Consider the following 21,041-nt stretch of genomic DNA (forward strand, 5'->3'; position numbering starts at 1 on the left):
TGCATATATGTACACATTATGGTGTGTATGCTGCAGAATTCACTTCAAGATCAACAGCGCCAAGTCTTAATAATTTGTATCTCTTACAGTTTCCAAGAGCTCATGTTTACAGAGAAACGGATTAGATGCATTTTAAACAATGTGCTTGTTCCTTAAATTTCATAAAATCCCTGTTTAAAGAATGACTCTTCAGGGGTGGTATAGTCTGAAATCTCCTCGGTTCAAATAAAATTGTGTGCTTATGGCCTGGGGGACACACACAACAACAACAAAATTAAAAAAAATAATCCCAGGCCTAAGAATAAAGTTAAAGAATGGATTTCTTAGCAAACGTGGCTGTGGCTACAATACAGATTCTCTTCACCCAGAAGTTGGAGTGGATCAGCTTTAAATAACTGCCCAATATTCACATATCCCCTGAGTGAGTTGAGGATGGAAAGTTTCTTGAATGTGGTGTCCCTGGCTTTTAATTTGTATTTCATAGTTCTTAAAATTTACATGTTGCTGTAACGCAGTGGGGTGAAAGTTTTGGCTAATACGCATACGGCCATGGGAGTTTTTTCATACGTCTAACATTTGTTTCTTAAAAACATATTATGTGTTCTATGATGGCAATAATATTTTATCCTCTGTTGCAATGATAAAGCTGATGCTAATCTCTGCCTCATGCCCAAGGCATTTTGTTGGGAGGATGTTACATCTTCTATTATAGCTAATGTATAGCAGGAAAGCCATTAAAGAATTTTTCCCCCCACTTTTATTAGGTAGCTCTGTATTTCAAAACCCATTGTGCATGTTAACAGCAGTATATCTTTGTCAAATCTGTTACAGGTTCTTTTTGTTATGGAACCAAACTTAACAATTACCACGTTGAATATGGTCTGTTATCTTTTATATACATATATATATATTAACAGAAGTTAAGCTGACTTTTTATAAAACTGAGTGTTTCAATCTTTTAAAGTTAAATTTGGACTGCACTTACAAAAAAAGTACTTCTGATTCCCAGAGATCATAAAGAAGCAGGGTGAAGGAGTCCCAGACTTAGTCCACGTGATGCGTACGTTAGCAACTGAGAGCATCCCAAACCTCCCACCGGGGGGGGAGTTGGCAAGCAAGTGAGTTCACATCAGTGTAAATGTGGTTTTTGATTTAAATCAAAACTTTACTGTAAGGCCACTCTTAAAAGTGGGGGGAGGGAAAAAGGGTACAGGACAAAAGGTGATCTGTTCTCCAATTTTTATTACTCGGTTGTTCTGAATGAAAAGGACAAGCATAAGAACAGAGTTAACTGAATCACTACTAAAATAAACCATCAAACAGTAGTTTTGGGAAGGACTGAGAGTTTTTTTTAAGGGTGGCCTGAGTGTCTGTGTTTTGTAATTAACTGGGTTTTCTGGGTGGGAGGTTTACATTTGAAGATGCAAAAATAATGCACTGACTTTAGTTACTAGTTACTTGGATAATGTAGTTCTACACTTTAACAAGTGGTATTTACATGATGTTTTGCTTGCCAGTTTTCTTGTCTGTAGCTAAAGCAGCATTGTAATTGCTTGAAAGTTTGCTTTTGTATCTCTGCTTCTGACAAATCTGAAAACTAGATAGTCTATCAAAAAAGAAAAGTGGGAAGTTAAACTTATAGCTTTATATAGGCTGGCTTTGTTCTTGAAGAGTTCAGTGTTGATGCTCTGTGGCTTCTCAAATTGATGTTCAGTCTTTAAGGAAGCAAGGCGCTTAGTTCCTTTGCATGCCAAACCAAGTGCTTTTTGGTTGAATAGTTTGTTCATGAACCTGTGCTGTGTTAAAATGGATTGGGCACATATGGTACAGACTATATTTTTAACCTTTCAAAGCATGATTTTTGTACTGTTACACCAAAACATCAAGACTCTAGGTATGTAACTGAAATCTACTTTGGCTAGCAGTAGCATTGTGATCCTGAGGAAGAGCTGAAGTGACTGACTTCTGTGGAATTTTGTGTCTTAGTCACGCTAGTTTGAATAGGGATTGATAGAAGTATGGATTTAATTGGATCTTAGTGTAACTCAGAGCACTACTGCCAGTTTGGAAGGAAAATAATGCTTTTCAAGAATCCTGCCTTTATTTAGAATCAAAGATACCCATTTCTTGAAAGATAAGGGAAGCTTTCCAGTTCGTATGTGCAACGTACTTTGTGTGTAATTGCTTGTTTTTATTGCTTTAGATTCAACCTCTCCTACTGTGCCCTATAATCACTCCCTAGGTTCACTATGGTGTTTATGCTGCTGCATGGTAGTTCCTGACTTTTCAGTGTTACAGGATGATTATAAAACCTATCATCTACTTTTTTTTTTCTTCTAATGCACTCCTTTGCGATTCCTCTGCATGCATTCATGAGCATTAAAAGGTTGTTCTTTGAAGTCTTGTTTTGTATGGCACTTGTAGTCTGCTACTTCATCATACTTGATTCTGCAGAAGGGGATCTGGAAGAATGTTGCTTTTAAAGGCCAATCTATCATTCGTGCCTTTTACTCCCCTCTTTCCTTCCTGCTCCCCCTCCAAAGCTGTTTCCTTGTATGTTGGGTAAGGCAAAGGCTGCTGCTTCCTTCAGCCTCACATTGGCGCTTTTTTTTTTGAATATCAGTTTTCAAGAAAAATTTCACCCTGTGTTTAAAAAAAAAAAAAACAACGAAAATGTTGCTCATTTACATGTTGCTTGCAATTTTTCTATTAATATTTTATCAGTATATTGTCTCTCAATATTAGAAAAGGTGAGAATCCCAGAGATGAAAGTTAATTACAAGCTGTCTTAAATATGCTAAGCAGATTTTTTTTTTTAAGGAGGAAACTGTCAAGATGCTTGAATCGATTTTTTTCATATTTTTTCCAGAAAAAATAATTTCCAATCTGAAGATACAATATGTATAACTGCTATTTGCAGATTAAATTTCTTGAAGAAAAGTTGCAGGAGAGTATTGGACAAATTATTGTAAGAGTATTGCTTCAGAAATAATTTTTCCAGGTTTACACATGCAAAGTACATTTCAGAATGTAACACAAACAAAATTGTACTTCAGAATGCAATTTTTGTGCATCTAGAAAATAAAAACCCCACTGTTCCCCTATGAAAGTGCCATAATACATGAAGTACTACTGCAGTGTTCATCAGACACAAATGACCAGGGCATTCAACATCCATCAAGTTTTCTGACATTCTTTTTCAAAGTCAGAAGATGTAGCACCAAGCAGCACCACAGCTTCAACTGAAAGTCAGATTGTGTTCTGCTGAACTCTGGGTGGTGCTCAGCCTTGTTTTTCTTGAACCTAAAGTTTTTAATTATACAGTAGCTGTGGTCAGTGTTTGATGACACTTAGTGATAACTTGCAGTAAGCTTGGTTCTGTGAATTTAAAACCTTTTAAAGTTTGCATTTTAAATTAAAATTGTACTTGGGGAATTTGACTTAGGAAAAAACAAACAAACAAAACACAATCTTAAAATCTTGTGGGTTTTTTTTGCTCTAGACGGAGTGTGATTGAAGCTGTTTATAACAGACTGAACCCCTACAGGAATGATGATACTGTAAGTATCCTTTCTCATACATTATCTTTCCCCCTACCCCAATTATTTTAGCTATTTTGTAAAGAAACATATTGCTAGTTCTTGTTAAAAGACCATTTGCCCCAAAAAAGCAATAGCAACGTTGTTCTCTTTGGACTGGTTTGTAATTGTCTTCTGTTGGCTTCTGCTGATCATAATCTCAGAACTCTGGTATCATTGATTCATTTGTCCCCTGGAATTTTCTTCTTTGAATCCTGCTTGGGTTTCCAGATGGTGCGGTCATGTATATCTTCTTTTCTCTTTTATGGGAGACATTTTTCCCCAAACATCAGGAAGAAAAATGCTATACTTGTAGGTTAAACAGATTTGTAACAATTTTAAGGATATATTAAGTTTCCAAATGGACTGCATAAGCACTTTTTATTCCTCAGCATAGAGCATCCTACAGCAAGCATACAGTTTACAGTCTTGTATGTCAGTGGTCAGAGTGACATGAATCCATCAGTGGGGGAAAAAAAACCCAGAACTCTTAAAATATGACCAGTGATCCCAATTTCAATTAAATCACGGGAAACAATGTTCTATCATTGAAAGTGCTGTACTTCATAAAGTAGTTAAATTGATCCTTTACCTATTAGCAAAATAACTTAGATATGATGTGAAGTGCATCCAGACATAAAGAATTGTGCATTGGCCTTACAGCTGGGCACTAGTTTATTTGGCAGTTTCATTATTTCTTCAGTGTAAAAATTCCTGAATGGTTGCTTAAAGAGGATGCTTTACCTTCAAAATACATTCTGTAGTATGTTACTGTTCTGCAAGTGGTTTTGTTTTGTGATGATGTTGGCAACTTGGATACAGAAATTTGCATGCTGAATAGCTGGCATGCAGCTCCTGCGTTTTTACTCGCTACTGTTCTTATTCTTCATCCTTGCGCTTGAAACAAACACAACCATTTTGGTCTTTTCATATAATTGCTTGCCTTTGCTACTTCTGGTCTTGAAGAAAAAACTGGAGGTGGTACTTTTGCAAAGGGTAATTTTAGTGATTTTGGGTTGTGGGTTTTTTTCTACACCTCCATGCCAACTGTTCTTCATGGCTTGCAATGAATTCTATGTGCAAGTTTGAATGAAGGGTGCAGAACCTTGGTGCTAAGAAATTGTCATATGTGGCATTGCTAGAGACTTAACCTCTTTTTCTCTTGACGGTATTGGTAAGGCAGTGCTTTTAAGGAGGAGTAATATTTCTGCCTCCCACAGTCTTAGTAATGATTAGGAAGTGTAGGTATGGAAGCACCAGCAGACACTGTTCTTAAAGCCCATCGTGGCCCTTAGTTACTTAGGGGAAGGTAGCAGGCAACACTGCATCAACCAGACTGCTGTAGAGAAGCAGTTTGCTCTGATGTCTGTGCTACAGACTTAGCTGTTGCTTCACTACCCATCTGTGGTACCACTTCTTAGTTGTGGTGTTACGTACCCAACTGATGAGGCAGTACAAGAAAACTGAATATAGAACAATCTAAGGAAGGGAGAAGGAAACAGACAAAGGCATATGGATTAAACCCCACTAGAATTAAATACTCTATTTGTATTAGGATTTTTTTTTAACTAATAGCAAGAATTGGTTAAACATTTTTCAGGGGTGAGGTAGTTGCACAAAATCCACTATTGCCCGTGGGCCTGAACATACCAAATTCTATGGGTACTCAGTTATTGAATGCATGGTTGTCATGCCATGTCGTGTGGTCGTACAGTTAAAATTCAGAGCATGTTATATACGTTTTTTCTTCCTCCTTATGGTTTTATTACCATCCAAAATTAGGGTTTCCTGTAGTTGCCCAAACTACACTTCTGTAACCTTAAATTATAGGTGCTACAATTGATCTGAATTATAAGAGTGTCATTTGATGACTGTATCTTCCTATACAGCAAGGGAGGGCTGAAAACACAAAAGATGGTAATGATAATAACAAATGGCATGAGGCACATCCTGCTCTTTTAACACACCTGTGTAATAAGTGTATTTGTTTTGTATTACTTCTAGATACTCTAGGAATGCTTTTGAATAAGGCTCCTAGGATATTATTTTGAGGATCGTTAAGGCTGTTATAAAATATTTGGTTAGACTTTGAAATGTCTTGATACTAATGCTTTGCTAATTAAGCATGTATGTTTTTAGATCCTTCTTAAATGCTATTTCTTAAAGGGTAGACAAAACAGACTTCTAAAATGATTTAAGTCTTCACCCTTTTCAGTCTGGATTATCCAGAAACTGCTGTAACTATGGGCACTCCAGACTTTAAAGGGTTCCTTCTTTTTTCTTTAAGGATTCTGCCTCAACTGATGATATGTGGTAAAACTGCTCATCTGGCTGTGGAGTTCACGTTTCATCCTTCAAATAAAAGTGCAGCCCAACCTCAGTTGACCCTTCTTTACATCCATCCTCAACCTTAAATAAAGAAGGGAATACGCTGTGTTGGTGGGAGTGACTACAGCAGTACATCGTCTAGCCCAGGAACTGATCTTTTTTGTAAAACAGACTTCTGTAAACGTGATTTCAAACCATAATTCATGTTGTAAATCAGACTCCAGCAATTTATGTTGTATGATTTTGTTTTTGTAAAGTGCAATTGTCTGTGTACAAAATGCTCATATTTAATTATGAACTGCTTTAAATCACTATAAAGGTTAGAAGAAATGTTTGGCTTGTGTGATGCAACAAAATATATATCCCTTCAAATTCATGTTGTGGTTTTGGATTGCAAGGAGCAGCAGCCTAGCCAGCTAGGTGCTCAAGAGGTGCACAAAACTGTAAAGATAACTTTTTGGTTTATATGAAAGCTGAACTTGTGGGCAACTTACTAGAAATTACAGTGTGTGAATTTGCTTGGCAATGGAAAAATAACTAAGAGTAGTGCACGTTCTTCAACAAATGTCTGTTGTTTTCTTGGACACTCTCCTGCTCTCACATTGAGTTAAAGGGAGTTCTGATTTTGACTTCAGCGGGAGTTAAATCACGCCCTATTTATAGTATCATGTTCATATGTGTATGAACCTTGGGATTAGAATGCCTTGATTCTTTGCGCCTCTCTTTTCATTAACCCTTACCTGAAACTACTAATCACTGAGCACGAACAGGCAGCTTTCTACATATCGTAGGAGTCTGCAGCATTTTTACAATCCTGATTGGTTGGGTCTGCTGCTGTTCCAAGTAAAATACTTTGGATTCCATTTTATCAATAAAGCTTGATTTAACAAACAGGACATTTATCCATAAATGTGTAATTCCTTTTTTCCTGCCTTTTAAAATGTCAGTGCCATTGTAAATGATACTTTACTTGTGCAAGAATATTTTTATTAATTGGTAGCCCATTTTTAAAATGGGAAGGATTTTGATTATTGCCCAAGACATAGCCATATGCTAGAGGATGATGTGGGATTAATCCGTTACCCTATTTTTTACGAGTGTGGGTTTTTTCAGGCTTTTTGGTGTTTTATTTTTTTTCTCCCCACTGAAGATGTGCATTGGTTTGAATTTGCCTACTGTTTGATAAAAATACATTTGTCAAAGCCTGACAATCTTTAACATTTTATGGTGTGTGTTTTTAATTGACCCACTTACTTAGAATGAGAGACTAGTGGTTAAACAGTATTTGTGATTTGAGATATAGCATGTTGACAATATTTAACTGTTTGTTGTTTAAAATTCTAATTTAAAATTTTATAAGATAATAAACTAATTTGATTTAAGCTTAGCTTTCTCCCATTGAGCATATAAAAATTAAGTTTTCAAGTCAGTCGTGTTTGCAAAACTGCTGTTTTGTGCACCTTGTATTGTCTTTTTGGTTGAGAATATTGTATTTAATATGTAGTTTACTCATTTAGTAGGCAGATTCCCCAAAAGGAAGATCAGTACAACAAGTAATTGTAACATTTACTGCAGTTAAACAGAATCAAAACGTGGTGTATAATTACTTTTTGATAGGAAAATGTAGTACAATGCATTTTGCTCTATTTGTCTTTCCCTAACTTTGAAATATACATATTTGTATATATAGCCTTAAAATTAATGCAGAGTTAGGGAACACTGAACAGTGAAAAAGTAACTTATAGTGTCTTGGAACAAAGTATAGTATATACCAGCAAACTTTCTTTTATCCCTCTTGTCTATGTGGGGTGCTTAAACGTAACTTCATTGTATTCAGTTTGTAATCTGTTCAAGCATGAATGAAGAAAACATAAGCACTATTTGTATTTATAAATTTATAGCAATTTTTGCTTAAAGAACCAGTTCCTTACCTACCTATGAATAAATGTTTAAAATGTCTAATTTTGTTGTAGAGTGCAAAACTATAATAATGTTAAGTTGTAGCTTCACAGGCACCTAATTAACAAGCGTATTTAATAATACATGGCGTATTAGTGCAAAAAGCTAAACTTAACTTAGGAGTAGGCAGATACAATTCTGTCCTTTTGCATAGAGACTGAAGTTTAGTTTTGGAAATGGCAAAACCTTGAACTGGACTGTGGAACCTCTGAGTTTTAAACTTTAAAAAATTGGAAGCAAAACTGTGGTGTGAAAAGCCATACTTCAAACCATAATCACTTAAACTGTCTCAGTGACAATGATGTATTTGAAGCCTCTTCTAACGAGGTCTCCTAAAGGTTACAAAGGAAATAATTCTGCTATTGCTGCAGGCGATGTAACTAGGTTTGAGGGTAGCAGAAGAAAGCCCGTTTCAGGCCTTTCTCTCTCCCACCGATGTTCAGCGTTTTGATGAGGTCAGAGCACTGAATCTATTATGTATGCATAAACACTGCCATTTTAGATAAAGATTTTGATTACAAAATTTACAAACTAAGTATATAAAGCATCCTAGAAAAGAGGCAAGCTGTACTTTTCACTGCTCTGAAAAGGAAAAGGCACTTTTGCACCTTTGTGCATCTCCTTCTTGCACCAGAAACTTCTTTTTAAATGCTAAAAACATTAGCACCTCAGGGGCAAGGCAGCTTTTTTTTTTTTTTTTTTTTTTTGGAAGTATTGTGTGCTATTTATTTCCCTCTTGGAAAAAGATTCTTGTGTGACAAAAATGAAAATTGTGATGTTAAAAGATGTATTTTGAAATACATGTTCAAATAGGATGGTCCCAATTTGCTTGTTTTTAAAAAGAAATTACATTTGTAAAGCTAATTTTCTTCGTATGCCATGCAACTTTGTTTTCCTTCTACTTTTGACAGCTTCACTGGCTTCAGTTTCTGTGAGTTTTGTTATAGTCAGATTAAATGTTTCACTGATCGTTCTGGGAGAATACCTGTACTGCTTTATAGACAACTGTTTCAAGTAATTCTCACTAATTCAGCATTGAAATATGTTCAAGACAGAGGCTTCAAAAATGCATTTTAAAACCAATGTTGGATTGACTAAATGCAATTGCATTAACTGGGGTCCTAGATTTGCAAGGCTTTGTAAATCCATTGTATCAATGGAGTCCCCGATACATGTGATGGGGCAGAAATGTGTAGATCCCAGGCAAGTTATGAAGCCAGAGCCTCTCAGCTGGCTTGATCTTACCTAGCCAGGAGCAGCACCACAAAGACCTCTGTGTGTGGCCATCATTCATTTTAATCTTCCAGTGGAAGTGAGAATTGAAGAGAGATTTCGTCTGCTTGTCATTACACTGCTGAGTTGCAGTAATCCTAGGTTGTGTCATATAGCAAGGTGTCTGATGAATATTAAGCAGCAGATAAATAATGGTAGCACTTACCTTGATAGTTCCTGCAGGTGCCAAAGCTAATCACTTTAACATGTACTTATGATAAAATGACTTCAGCATCCATTAAATTGTTTATTGCAAAGCTGGTGCTGTCTCAACTCTATAGGTTAGACTGAGCTATTTTGTTCAGTTCCAGAACTGAAAATGTAAAAAGGTGATCTAACAGAATTAGGGAAGTTTTCACTTCAGTTGATTCCTCGATAAGAATCCTGACTTAATTTGATACACTGGGTTAGGGTGGACTTCATATTGCATTTCATTTTTAGTGATTTATGAGCTAAGGATATGGTTTCATGTTCTGCTTCTGTCAAGACTAAACTATTGCTAGAAGTTTGCTCCTACTGGCGTTGTGCCAGCACTCATGCTTATGTGGCCGTGCAGTTAGGAGGAAGGAAAAAAATGTGTACTTTCTGGCCTGGGTAAGTTGATAATCCAGCTATGGGGTGCTGGTACTAGGGCAAGATGGAGAGTGGGGAGGCGGGACTGAGAACGAAGAAATGGTTGCATCACCGTCCTGCCACAGTTTGGGAAACCACACACTAAACCAGATAAATGAGTGACCTGTGTAGGGAGCATCAAAGCCTTTGCAGATCATTCTCAGCTCTATAGCAGACAAAACATTTTGCTTTGGGAAACATTCTTTTTCTTAAAATGAATCCCAAGACTTTGGTTTTAATGTTGTCTTGTGTACGAGTTCCATGCTGACAAGGCTGTTTGCTTTCTCTAGGTGTATGTAGCTCTGTCCTGTGGGATAGACAGCATGGCTGCCGCAATTAGGTTAATGATATGGTCGTTACAGTTTACCTTATTTCAGTGTACATCAGGTTTTCATCATGCTGAGATGTTCACCTTCATCTCTACCTGCACCTTCTTGAATTGCTTTTATGCGCAAATGACTTGGTATATTTTAATTTCTTGATATTTAAAGTTGGCCATGTCTGAAATGGGCAAACATTTAGTAAAATGTTACCCGTTTCCTCATCATTGAGCAAATACGGTATTTTAATGCAAACCACAAGTACCTTGCATAGGTTCAGAAATAGAAAAGCTGTAGAGCTGTGGAGCTGTACCTGACATTTTTCTGTAGAAAATGCAATTGTTACTCTGTGCTGAGCTTTGTAAGATGTGAAAATGTCTCCTAGATAACTAGTATACCTGCTTGTTCCTACCACTGTGTGTGTCCGAGATGATCATAACGAGCCTTTTTGTATCGTTACAGGGTATAAAGTCTCTACTTGGCTGGATAGTGTCTTTTAACTCTTAAAGTGGTAAGAAGAGGCTCCACATGTGAATTTCTAGGGTGCTGTAGTGCATAAAATGAACGTGATTCCTGCTATAAACTGTAAAAACGAGATAAAATTCAAAAGTAACTATCTGGGGCTAAGGACTTTTGGCCGACCTGTCTGTGAATTATTGATCCAAGAATCCCATCTTTTGCTGAGCTCTTTCTGAGCTGTCTCTGTGGAGTGCTTGCAAAGTCTGCAGGTCTCTGCAGGTCCAAGCTGCACCTTTTGAAGCACTCTGTAGCCTTACTTTGCTTAATGACATTGCTTTGTAAATGAAGTAGCAGCCACTCTGCCGGCGTGGCGTTTGTTCACAGAAGTTCAGGAAGCTGTAGGAAAACTTAAAGCTTGTCTTTGTTCTCCTGGACCACTAAATGCTTTCAAGTAGAAAAGAAAAAGAATGTACAACGTGCTAAAAGCTGACTATGCTATCTCCCACTGAAAACTTGTTTCTGGAAAATTCTACAAGTATTTCAGCTGTTTACTTAATGCATGGGAAAAAAAAATGTGTCTGGAGCTTTAATCTCCTGATTGTGTCAGAGTTGGTGACCTATGGTGACCTAGGCTCTGTGCATATTCCTTGCTTTATCTGTGGTTTTATTTGTTGCTCTTCTGAGTAGCAGCAAACCAGATCTTCCCTCCCTGCTCTGCCTCCCCCCATGTAGACACTCTTGTGAAGTCTTTGCTTCTAAGCCAAGAGAACAGGAGCGGTAATGGTGGCTTAGGAAAGGGGTTTTGGGGGTTGCCTTAAAGCTGGCAACAACAAAACCAAAACCCCTAAGCTTTGCAACCACAAAATTTGGGAAGATGGGCCTAATTTTAAATATGCCTTTTATGCAATTAGTGAAATCAGTTCTATTCTGACAGTGTCGAAACTTCAGTAGAGCTGGGATAAGTCAGATTTCTAGAGTATAGTTTTATTCCTGGTTGGATTTTTATGCTTGTACTGATTCCTGCCCAAATGCTTTTTAAAGTAGCGCTATACGTCTACTTTTTTCTTCTTTTTTTTGTTCCCCAAAAGAAAAGAAAAATAAACCCAATGGTCCTTAACGATTGTGTAACCAGCCATTTATTTGCAAGGGTGAGTGCTGTGTCAGATAGGAACATTTTCTTTTGAGAGTACTACACCTGCACTTCTCAGCTTGCTCAATCACGAAGCTGAAATTCATTTTTGCTCCCATTCACTCTGAAGAGCTGGTGGGAGCAGGGAGTTTTTACAGCTGAAGTAGACAGGACTCTCGGTATGCATTGTGAGTAAGCCTGCAGAGTTGAAGGAGGTGCTATTGTTGTTTCTTTTGAGAAATATCTTTGGGTAGAAAAAGAGAAAGCTGAGACTGGTGGGTCATAAAACCTCACATACTCTTAGTTCTATCAACGCCTCTGGACTAAGGTCCAGAGTTTAATTGCACTTGAGTTACTGAATTCAGCCCAGTCTGAGCAATGGAAATACTAAGTAGCCGATTTCACTTTCACTGATAGTATTTCAAGCTGAAGCACAGTATTTTTATTCAAACTACAGGGGAAAATTAAATTGAGATAATCTTGGGAAAATCAGGCATGTACTTAACTTCATATCCTGCTGATATTGATGGAGCTTCACACAGCAATATATAAAGTTTGCACATGTATTGTTGGAGCCTTAACTGTCCCACTGTCCTTGGAATGAAAAAGAAATGTAATCTTTATTCAGTTTTGGTTTTAAAAAAGATTTCTGAAGCCAAAGGGGAGAAGATGGTAATGTTAAAGCAAAGTGTTAGATTCATTGGAGAGAACAATTCTGTAATTCTTCAAACATGTAACAGTATTTTTTTTTTTGATCTTTTAAAACATCAGAAGGGCACAGTTTAAGAGGTTCAGTCTTTGATGTAGTGCTTTTAGCTGTAAAGAATAAAAAGATGAAACCCAAAATTAGTTACCTGGGATGGAAAAACAAGGAGACCCTAAAAACCTAGGAATAAATGTGCTGAATTTACATGGCATTATGTCCATGTCCAGTGGTGGATCTACTGGAAGGGTCTTTGTTGGTGTTTTTAGGGGAACTTTTTATTCTTGCTGAGTGTTTGATGACAGGCTGGCAAGTCTGCTGCAGTTCAAAATTTCCAGACTCTTAAATTGGAAACTGGGCATTATACAACAGAGTCCCCAAATACACAAGATGCTGCAATACCTGTTACCGCGTGTTCTTTGGGTTAATGCTGTGTGACCATTTGATGCTGGAATTTGGGATTTCCTATCATACATTTTATTGCTGATGGTGTTATTCGCACTGCCCTTGAGTACCAAGAGTTAAGTGGTATTTATTAACCAGATCTAACTCTTTGGTGCCAGGAATCTAGTTTTTGGAGTAAGTCCTGAATTATGCAAATGTTCTTGGCAAATTGTGCCAGGTAGTTGGAAAACTAAATGACTAGCAATGAAGGGTTAATACAAGATAAAAGCATAGATTCTCCTAGCCTGGGAATACTGGGTATTTGAAAAGTGTGATGTTTGATTTCCAGGACCAGCTGCTATATAAATCTTTCAAAATGACATTTTGGTTTCTAGCATCTGTCTTGTTACTAAGACCACGTACAAACATGCTGAATTAGAGAGTTTTCACCTATCTTCTCACAGAATTGACGCCACATTGTATCATGAGTCTCATTTGTAGTGACATGCTGTGCCTGTCTTTTTAGAAAATTCATTACATCTTTATAACTATTTTGTGGAAAGTGTAACGTTTTTTCATTGATGACCTGTATAAATGTGTGTTACGAATGGAGAGATTTAAGCTTGAAAAGCATGTTTGCAGATTACACAGCTTCATTATGGAATTTATAAATTTAACAGAGTAATATACAAGAGCATAACTATTTTCCTTAAGTAAAATGTATAACAATATATAATAAATTATTCTCCACGTAGTTCACCCACTATTTACAGTTTTACACTATTCAAACTGTGTTTACAGAAAGTTCAATAAATGTATATTTTGTACTATGTACAGATTCCTGGTCCCAAAGAAAATGTGTCAACTTAGTTTCTAACTTAACTTTTGAGATTGTACTTTTTTTTTTTTTTTTTTTTTTTTAGTTTGGATTCAGTTGAACAAACTGCATTATGCCTGTCGATGGTGGAGGCTTGCATTGGAGTACATGGGAATTGGAAACTAATCTACAAAAGTGATTCCACTAAATAAAACAGGCAAATTACATCATGTGTGTGTATTTGAGTGGTATGCTATATATAACTGGTTTATTATCTGTTTTATTGTCACTGATTTATAAACTTAGCTGGTCTCCTTCAGTTTTCTGATTCAAGCTAGTTATATTAAAATAGAATATTGAATGCTTATTTTGCTCATTTTTAGTTACAATAATAAAATTCCCCCTTTTCACTGTTTTTCTACTTATATGTTGAAATTCCAAGATGAAGCAGCGTTCACTTGGTTCCAGTCACAGTATTTCCCAGGGGCCCTCTGATCTGGGATTTTCAAGAAAGCTAGGGATTGAGAAGGAACTTTCAGAAAACCATGTCACACAGGAGCAAAATACATTTGTTTATATCTTCTGCCCTGACTGAGTACTGTCAAATACAGGATAGGCTTTTGTAATATAATTCCTAAGAATTTAAGGATGCTAAAGGCTAAAATGAATCTTTACGCTGGTTTTAGCCTGTATGATTTGGAGGGGAAATTAGCTTATATGTCATCAGTTCACCTTTATCTTCCCTGGAAATCTTTATAGGCAGAGAGCTGGTAAGATTCTGATGTGGACTATACAAATTAAACCAGGGGAGGAGGTGGGAGGGTATTCTGCTGTCACCTGTGACCTGGATTCTCAAGTTTCAGTCCCAACCCTTTAAGGATTAAAAATTGGAACTACTGACTTGTCTAGTAAAATGAGGGAACATTTTCTGTGGATTAAAAAACTGAAATTGCTGTGGTATGATTGACTGTTAGCCTCAGTTCACGTTAACAGAGCAGACATGGGAGAGAAAGTATATCCCTTTGCTTTCTAGCTCAAAGTTTATAAAAAGAATGTTCTATCCCATTTAATTGGAAATTTACATTTTAGAGTCTTTTTTCCTTAAAGCCAAAGAATAATATACCTCTAAATAATATTGTTGGTTAATTTCAATGTGTTTTTTTAATCTTGACATAATAAATTTGAATGTCATTGGAGCTGTTCAGATAGAAATATTAAGATAACTTAAGATGTTCGTTGTGGCTGAATTTAATCAAACTGCATTTACATGGGCTAATTTAAGAGGAGGTAGAACCCTGAAGCCCAGTTAAATAGTTTAACTGATTTCAATCTTAAATTTCAGCAATTTTTAAGAATATAGGAGTTTATTCTAACATGATGTTCTGAAGGAATGAAGGTGAATGTGGCAAAGAGTAGCAAGAAAAATTGTTTATAGTTACTGATAGAAATAACTCAAGACAATTATCCCTGCAAATACGCGTACAGGAGATGCTCTGAGCAGTGAGTGAATTTGGTGTATGGCTCTCACTTGTGAGCTTGCAGGACTGGAAGTTCATCAATATAACAAGAATTTTATATATTGTTAATTTGCACTTACCAATTTTAGTGCAAACTTTCCAATGTTTTGAAAGTGGGAGAGCTTAAATTTATCTGCAAACTTTCAAAGATCCTACTTATGAACCACAGCTGTGAAAGATTGATTTTCTTTTCCCAATTAGCAACTTTTTCTGGTGTTCATCCTCTGCTTCAAGAAAATGGTTGCTAGCCAGATTTTTAATCCTATTAAACAGGACTGAAAACTTTGCTGTGAATACCACTTAGACTTGTCTTGAATTAAAAGTTTGCCAAATAGACATTTAAACCAGTGAATGTATTTGTACAGTAGAGCCGATATAAAGTAAATACACTTGGCTATATGTGTTTTCTTGTCTTTCCCTCTACTCCTTAGTAGTAGAAGTGTCTGTGACACTGTCCAGTGTCCTGCCAGATTCTCTTTAGGAAGTATCATGTTGCCAAAGCTGCATCATGGCTCTTCCCCTTTACTCTGAAATAGTATGTCAAAGTTTGCTGCTGGGTCGTGAATAGCAGGTGTCACTTGGTGTGAACAGTCACCTTCTCTGGCACTTGAATCCTGTCAAATAAGCTATAAGAAGGTACAGGATAAAACAGCTTTGTATGATACATCTAAATGAAATAATTCAAGATATGTTACAAGCATTAAAAAAAAAAGGGGGGGGGGGGGGGCACCAGAGGAAACAAGCTTTTCAGGTCTGTTTAAAAACAGTAACCTGTGGAGTCCCTAGACTAAGATCTAGACAGTAGGAACAGGGTATTTTGACATGGCTGTCCTCCAGGTCTTTTGTAGCTGGGCTTTTCTTTTCTGCATTTCCTACTTACGCAAATTACTTTTTCCAAAAGTCCAGAAGCCTTTTGAAGTATTTCGTTAGATGAGTAATGTATTGGTTTTTTAGTGCTCACCCCTGCCATGGATATAGTGGCAGTCTGTTACCTAAAGAACATGAAGTGACACAATCGGCTTAAATCAGTCTTAATCCTAATGTGTTCTACTTCATGTTACAAGTATCCTAAAGTGTGCCCTTCAGAGTGGTTTTGGATTTTTCTGCTGTTGTGTGTGGGTTTTTTTAACTTGGTGCTTTTTAATGCTCACTATCAGCTATCTTAGAAGACTGTACAATTGGAATATGAAAGTGAGTGAAGTCACCCTCCAGTTGATTGTTATTGACTTCCAGTAATGAACTGGAGACTAGCGGGATATCAGCAAATCAGTTTCAGGGGGAAAAAAAAACCAAAATAGAAGGCCGATTTTAGAAGGCTTCTACTGAAAATAATAGCAATGAAATGTACAGCATGAACTGAAATAACATAAATTTTTAATTACAGAAATATATTAGCTTAATGTTTTTACACTCTTAAAATGTACAGGAGTTTCATGATGAAAAATTTATTGTTCTGTTAGGAAACACTAATAGGTGGCCAGCCTAATAGGCAGAACCTTGCCCTGGTTTCAGGAGTTAAGCTGAGTGTGAGGGTCTTAATTTACCTGCATCCAAAAACCTCAGCACAGGCATGAGTTCAGTGCTAGAAGGAAGCTGCTCCAGGCCACAGCCCAGCTTTTATTATCTAATACCCAATAAAAATGATTCATATTAAAATTTGATAAGGAGCTGTACTCACCTTATCACCTTGATTCTAGGTAGGTTGTAACCTTTAGCCCAATTTTTATATTCCCTGTTTACACAGATCTGTTGGGTCTTGTTCTGTGGTTGGTTCTTGCTTTGCATGCAGTGAAGCACATGCCTTCTGCCACCTCTCACATACACCCAGTCCCTTTGATTTTTCTTTCTTAATCATCTCTTTTTGGCCTGAAGCTTTCAGACTGTTCTGTAAAAGTCTGCAAATCTTCCAGATGTTGTTGTATTCCCTCTTGCATCTTCTGTATGTTTTCTACGTTTTCTCATATTAGGAATGAAGTGTGTTTTCTTTCTACAGCACCTGGTCTAATACGGTTTCACGCTCCTAGGTGCACTGCTAAAACTCAAAACTCTTTCTAGCATATCTGCAGGCAGCTTGTTCATGGTGTAGTGTGAATACCTTCTCTCGGCTTATCTGACTGCAAGTAGGCATTTAGTCCATTCCCACTCGGTAGGTCCCACATTGTCAGAGCCCTGTGGCATATGCTGAATATTCTGTCCCACCTGAAGCCAGTGAGCTTCTCACATACTTAAAAATAAGATCATTTATATGTTTTTATGGCACCTGACACACAAATAATTTCCTTTAAAGTTGCTATGGATTCTTATGAAAGAAGAAAGTGAAACAAAGGAAGACACAATTCAGTGATCTCCATTACCCACAGCAGTGAAAATTAATGGACTTACTTTTGACCCTTTTTAATTTTTCTGACTTCAGTATTGCTTCACTTCAAAAGGATTTTTGCATGGTTGGATGGAAAACGTGTTTAATCTAGTTGAACTGGTTCCGGTGTATCATGTTCTCTATGTTTTTAAGTAATGTAATCCCTGTACTGCAATTCATGAGTTTCTAAGAAGTAGGGGTCCCCAACCTTATTCCCAGTTCAGAGAATCACAGACTCTTTTACGTTGGAGAAGGCCTTTAAGATCACCGAGTCCAACCGCAAGCCCAGCACTGCCAAGTCCACCAATAACCCATGCTGCGGTGCGCCACATCTGTGCGTCTTTTAACTACCTCCAGGGATGGTGCCTCCACCACTTCCCTGGGCAGCCTCCTCCAGTGCTTGACAACCATTTTGGTGAAGAAATCTTCCCCAGTATCAATCTAAACGTCCCCTGGTGCAACCTGGGGCCTTTTCCTCTTGTCCTAGCGCTTGTTACGTGGGACAAGAGACCGACATGCACCTGGCCACAACCTCCTCTCAGGCAGCTGCAGAGAGCGCTAAGGTCTCCCCTCAGCCTCCTTTTCTCCAGGCTCAACACCCCAGTTCCCTCAGCCGCTCCTCGTCAGACTTGTGCTCCAGAACCTTCATCGGCTTCGCTGCTCATCTTTGGACGTGCTCCAGCACCTCAGTATTTTTCTTGTAGTGAGGGGCCCAAAACTGACCGTGCTGCTCGAGGTGCGGCCTCAGCAGTGCCGAGCACAGGGGGACCATCATTCCCTAGCCCTGCTGGCCGCACTATTTCTGACACAGGCCAGGGCGCTCTTGGCCTTCCTGGCCACCTGGCCACACTGCTGGCTCATATGCAGCCGGCCGCTGACCAACACCCCCAGCTCCTTTTCCTCCAGGCAGCTTCCCAGCCGCTCTGCCCCAGGCCTGTAGGGTGGCGTGGGGTTGCTGTGGCCCGAGTGCAGGGCCTGGCACTGAGCCTTGTTGAACCTCATGGAATTGGCTTTGGACATCAACCCAGCCTGTCCACACCCCCCTGCAGAGCCTTTCTGTCTTCAGGCAGATGAACGCTCCTGCCCAGCTTGGTGTCGCCTGCAAACTTACTGAGGGAGCACTCAAGGCCCTCGTCCAGATCATCGAGAAAGAGATTAAACAGAACTGGCCCTGGGACTGAGCCCTGGGGAACACCGCTTGTGGCTGGCCACCAGCTGGATTTAACTCCTTTCACTACCACTCCTTAGGCCTGGCCATCCAGCCAGCTTTTGGCCCCGCAAAGAGTGCAGCCGTCCAAGCCATAAGCAGCTCGTTTCTCAGCAGAATGCTGTGGGAAAGGGCGTCAAAGGCTTGTCAGACGCTCACAGCTTTTGACCCAGGCGGCTCCCTTGGTGCTGACCACTGTGCTTGTGGTCGAGGGTGTGCTCTTGGTGCCTTTGGGACAGCAGCGGGTGCGGGGTGGTATATCTCCCGATATCCTGGTGGCGGGACGGGGCCTCTCCACGGCAGGATCTCTGTGCTGCTGTGCCACTGCGAGAGGACAGTGCTTCCAAAGAGATGTTTCCCAAGGGGCATGACGGGGTGCGGGTGGACGTTTCCCAGCAGGCAACTCCCGCTGCCGAGAGAGCACCGTCTTCTCCATGTCCAGCATGTTCACTTCTGCGGTACCAGCTCCCTGGGGAGTGTCTGGCACGGGCAGATTCTCCAGCCGGCCCCCAGTGAACACGTGGAGGCACATCAGCGGTGCCTCCCGCTTGGTCCCTGCCCAGCCGCAGCTGCCAGGGAGTTTCTGAGCCTGTGTGGCATTGCCACCGTGGCCGTGAAAGTGTGAAGGGGAAGCAGGGTGACTATCATCTTTGCAGCCACTGTGGTCTTCAGCGGCCGCTGCGCTGGGATAGACCACTGAGAGGAGGATGCTGCCGCTCTCGTCAGAGGGCCGCTGTGCAGGCATTTCCCTTCCGTTTCGGTGTCCCGCATTCTGCCCTCTCCTGCCCTGCGGTATGAGGTCAGGTGAATGTCCCCAGCTCCCAAGAGACGCAGCTTCTCAAAGGTAGATCCACGATGATGGAAGCCAAAACCTTGAGCCCCAGCTACGCAGCCAGGCACTCTTCTATTCAGCATGTCTCCTCCTTGCTGAAGCCCCTCCTCTGCCTGGGAGGATGGAGGAGAACACCACCTGCGCTCCTGATTCTTTTAGCATTGCTCCGCGGGGCTACAGTTTGATTTGATGGTCCTCAGCTGCCTCGTCACAGTATCACTAGACCTTACATTGCACAGTAGGAGTGGACGATAACCTGTAGGCTTCAGCAGGCTTGGCAGCCTCTCGGTGACGTCACGACTGTGAACTCCTGGTGGGCAGCAAGCTTCTCTAGAGAAACTGTCTGGGCAGCAGACAGGTGCTTCGGTGCCTCTCAGGACAGACTCTCCAGCTGCTAATACTTAGGCGCTTTCCTGGTGGCACTGGTTCTGATGCAGGTGGCTGGGTGGGTGGCTCAACTTTGCCTCCTGGACTTCTCCTGGATCCTGTCCCTTACTCACGTGCTCTGAATGCCCCAATCGCAGACTACCATGTCTGCCTCCGAGCCCCTCTAACACCTCTGTGAAACCCCCCCGTTGCCTGGCAGCACCGATAAGTAACTGTAGCGAGACCAGCTCCAGGGTCGTTTACACCAAGAACGCGGCAGGTGGGACGTGATGCCACGTGATGCCATAGAATTGCAGCTGCTTTGCAAAATAATAGTATCTCTGAGTTAAAGAGGGATTGGTCAAATCATGTTGAGGTCTGAGAACCTCGTGTAAAGCCGTGTTCGGGGTGCCCCGGTTTGAATGGGACACCTCATGCGCACGAGTAAAGAATTACCCTTGTAAGTCCATGCTTTGCCTCCTGGCCTCTCTCCTGGGTTGGCCTGGGCCAGTTGTGAAAGTTTCCTAATGCTTCCCATGATCCAAAGTGGCTGTGGGCACAGCCAGCACCGCCCGGCTCTCCCAAGACCTGCTGCCTTCTGGCCTGGCCCTCCCGCATGCAGCCCAAGGGTGGTTTTCTGTTGCTTTTAATTCTTTTTTTCTTTCCTTATTTGAAAACCACTAAGATAAAAAGGGAGTATCGCCTGCCATGTGCCCACTAACACCATATGCTGGAGGTAGACAGAATGACAAAATTGTGCTGTAGCACGCTGCCCTGTATGAAGATTGCTGGGGTCTGTAGTGGGTCTGCAGACGAGTTAGTTGCTTTAAAGACTTAGCCGTGTACCTTTAAGACAGCCCCAAATTGTCAGGTATGTAGACAGGATGTGAAGAACCGGAACTTAGAGTCGTAGCATACGGGCACCTACAGCAACAGCAAATAGCAAACAAGAAGGACACAGAAAGCCCGTCAGGGTCTGACACATGTACTATCTAAGATATATATATACAATTTATATAAACAATAAAAGGCATTTTTCCATTTTGTCCAAACCCAGCCACGTAGGCATAGCGTTTTGCAGTCTGCCTCCACTTGCGTCACCACCTAAGTTCCACCGCAACGGTGTTTCTTCGTGCTTAACTTCATGAAAAGTGCTGCTGCATGCACTCTCGCGTGGCCTCATCCAGCTCCTCACCAAG

The 21,041-nt window shown here is 39.9% G+C and overlaps 1 protein-coding gene across 3 annotated transcripts in view; it reads left to right on the top strand.

The window, feature by feature from the left end:
• Positions 1–15,762, top strand: part of PPM1A (protein phosphatase, Mg2+/Mn2+ dependent 1A) — a 37,562-nt gene extending 21,800 nt beyond the window's left edge. Inside the window, exons 4-6 of one of the 3 annotated variants that reach the window (XM_080394514.1) lie at positions 1,010–1,118; positions 3,503–3,560; positions 13,668–15,762. In XM_080394514.1, the coding sequence (XP_080250640.1) occupies positions 1,010–1,118; positions 3,503–3,560; positions 13,668–13,682 (182 nt within the window). In that variant the 3' untranslated portion in view covers positions 13,683–15,762. Of the gene's footprint in view, positions 1–1,009; positions 1,119–3,502; positions 3,561–5,865; positions 8,839–13,667 lie in introns of those variants that run through there. The other 2 variants (XM_080394513.1, XM_080394515.1) reach the window with 2 other exon arrangements.
• The last annotated feature ends 5,279 nt before the right edge of the window (positions 15,763–21,041 follow it).

The sequence above is a fragment of the Falco punctatus genome (genome assembly GCF_963210335.1).
Source record: "Falco punctatus genome assembly, chromosome: 7".
Classification (NCBI taxonomy): domain Eukaryota; kingdom Metazoa; phylum Chordata; class Aves; order Falconiformes; family Falconidae; genus Falco; species Falco punctatus.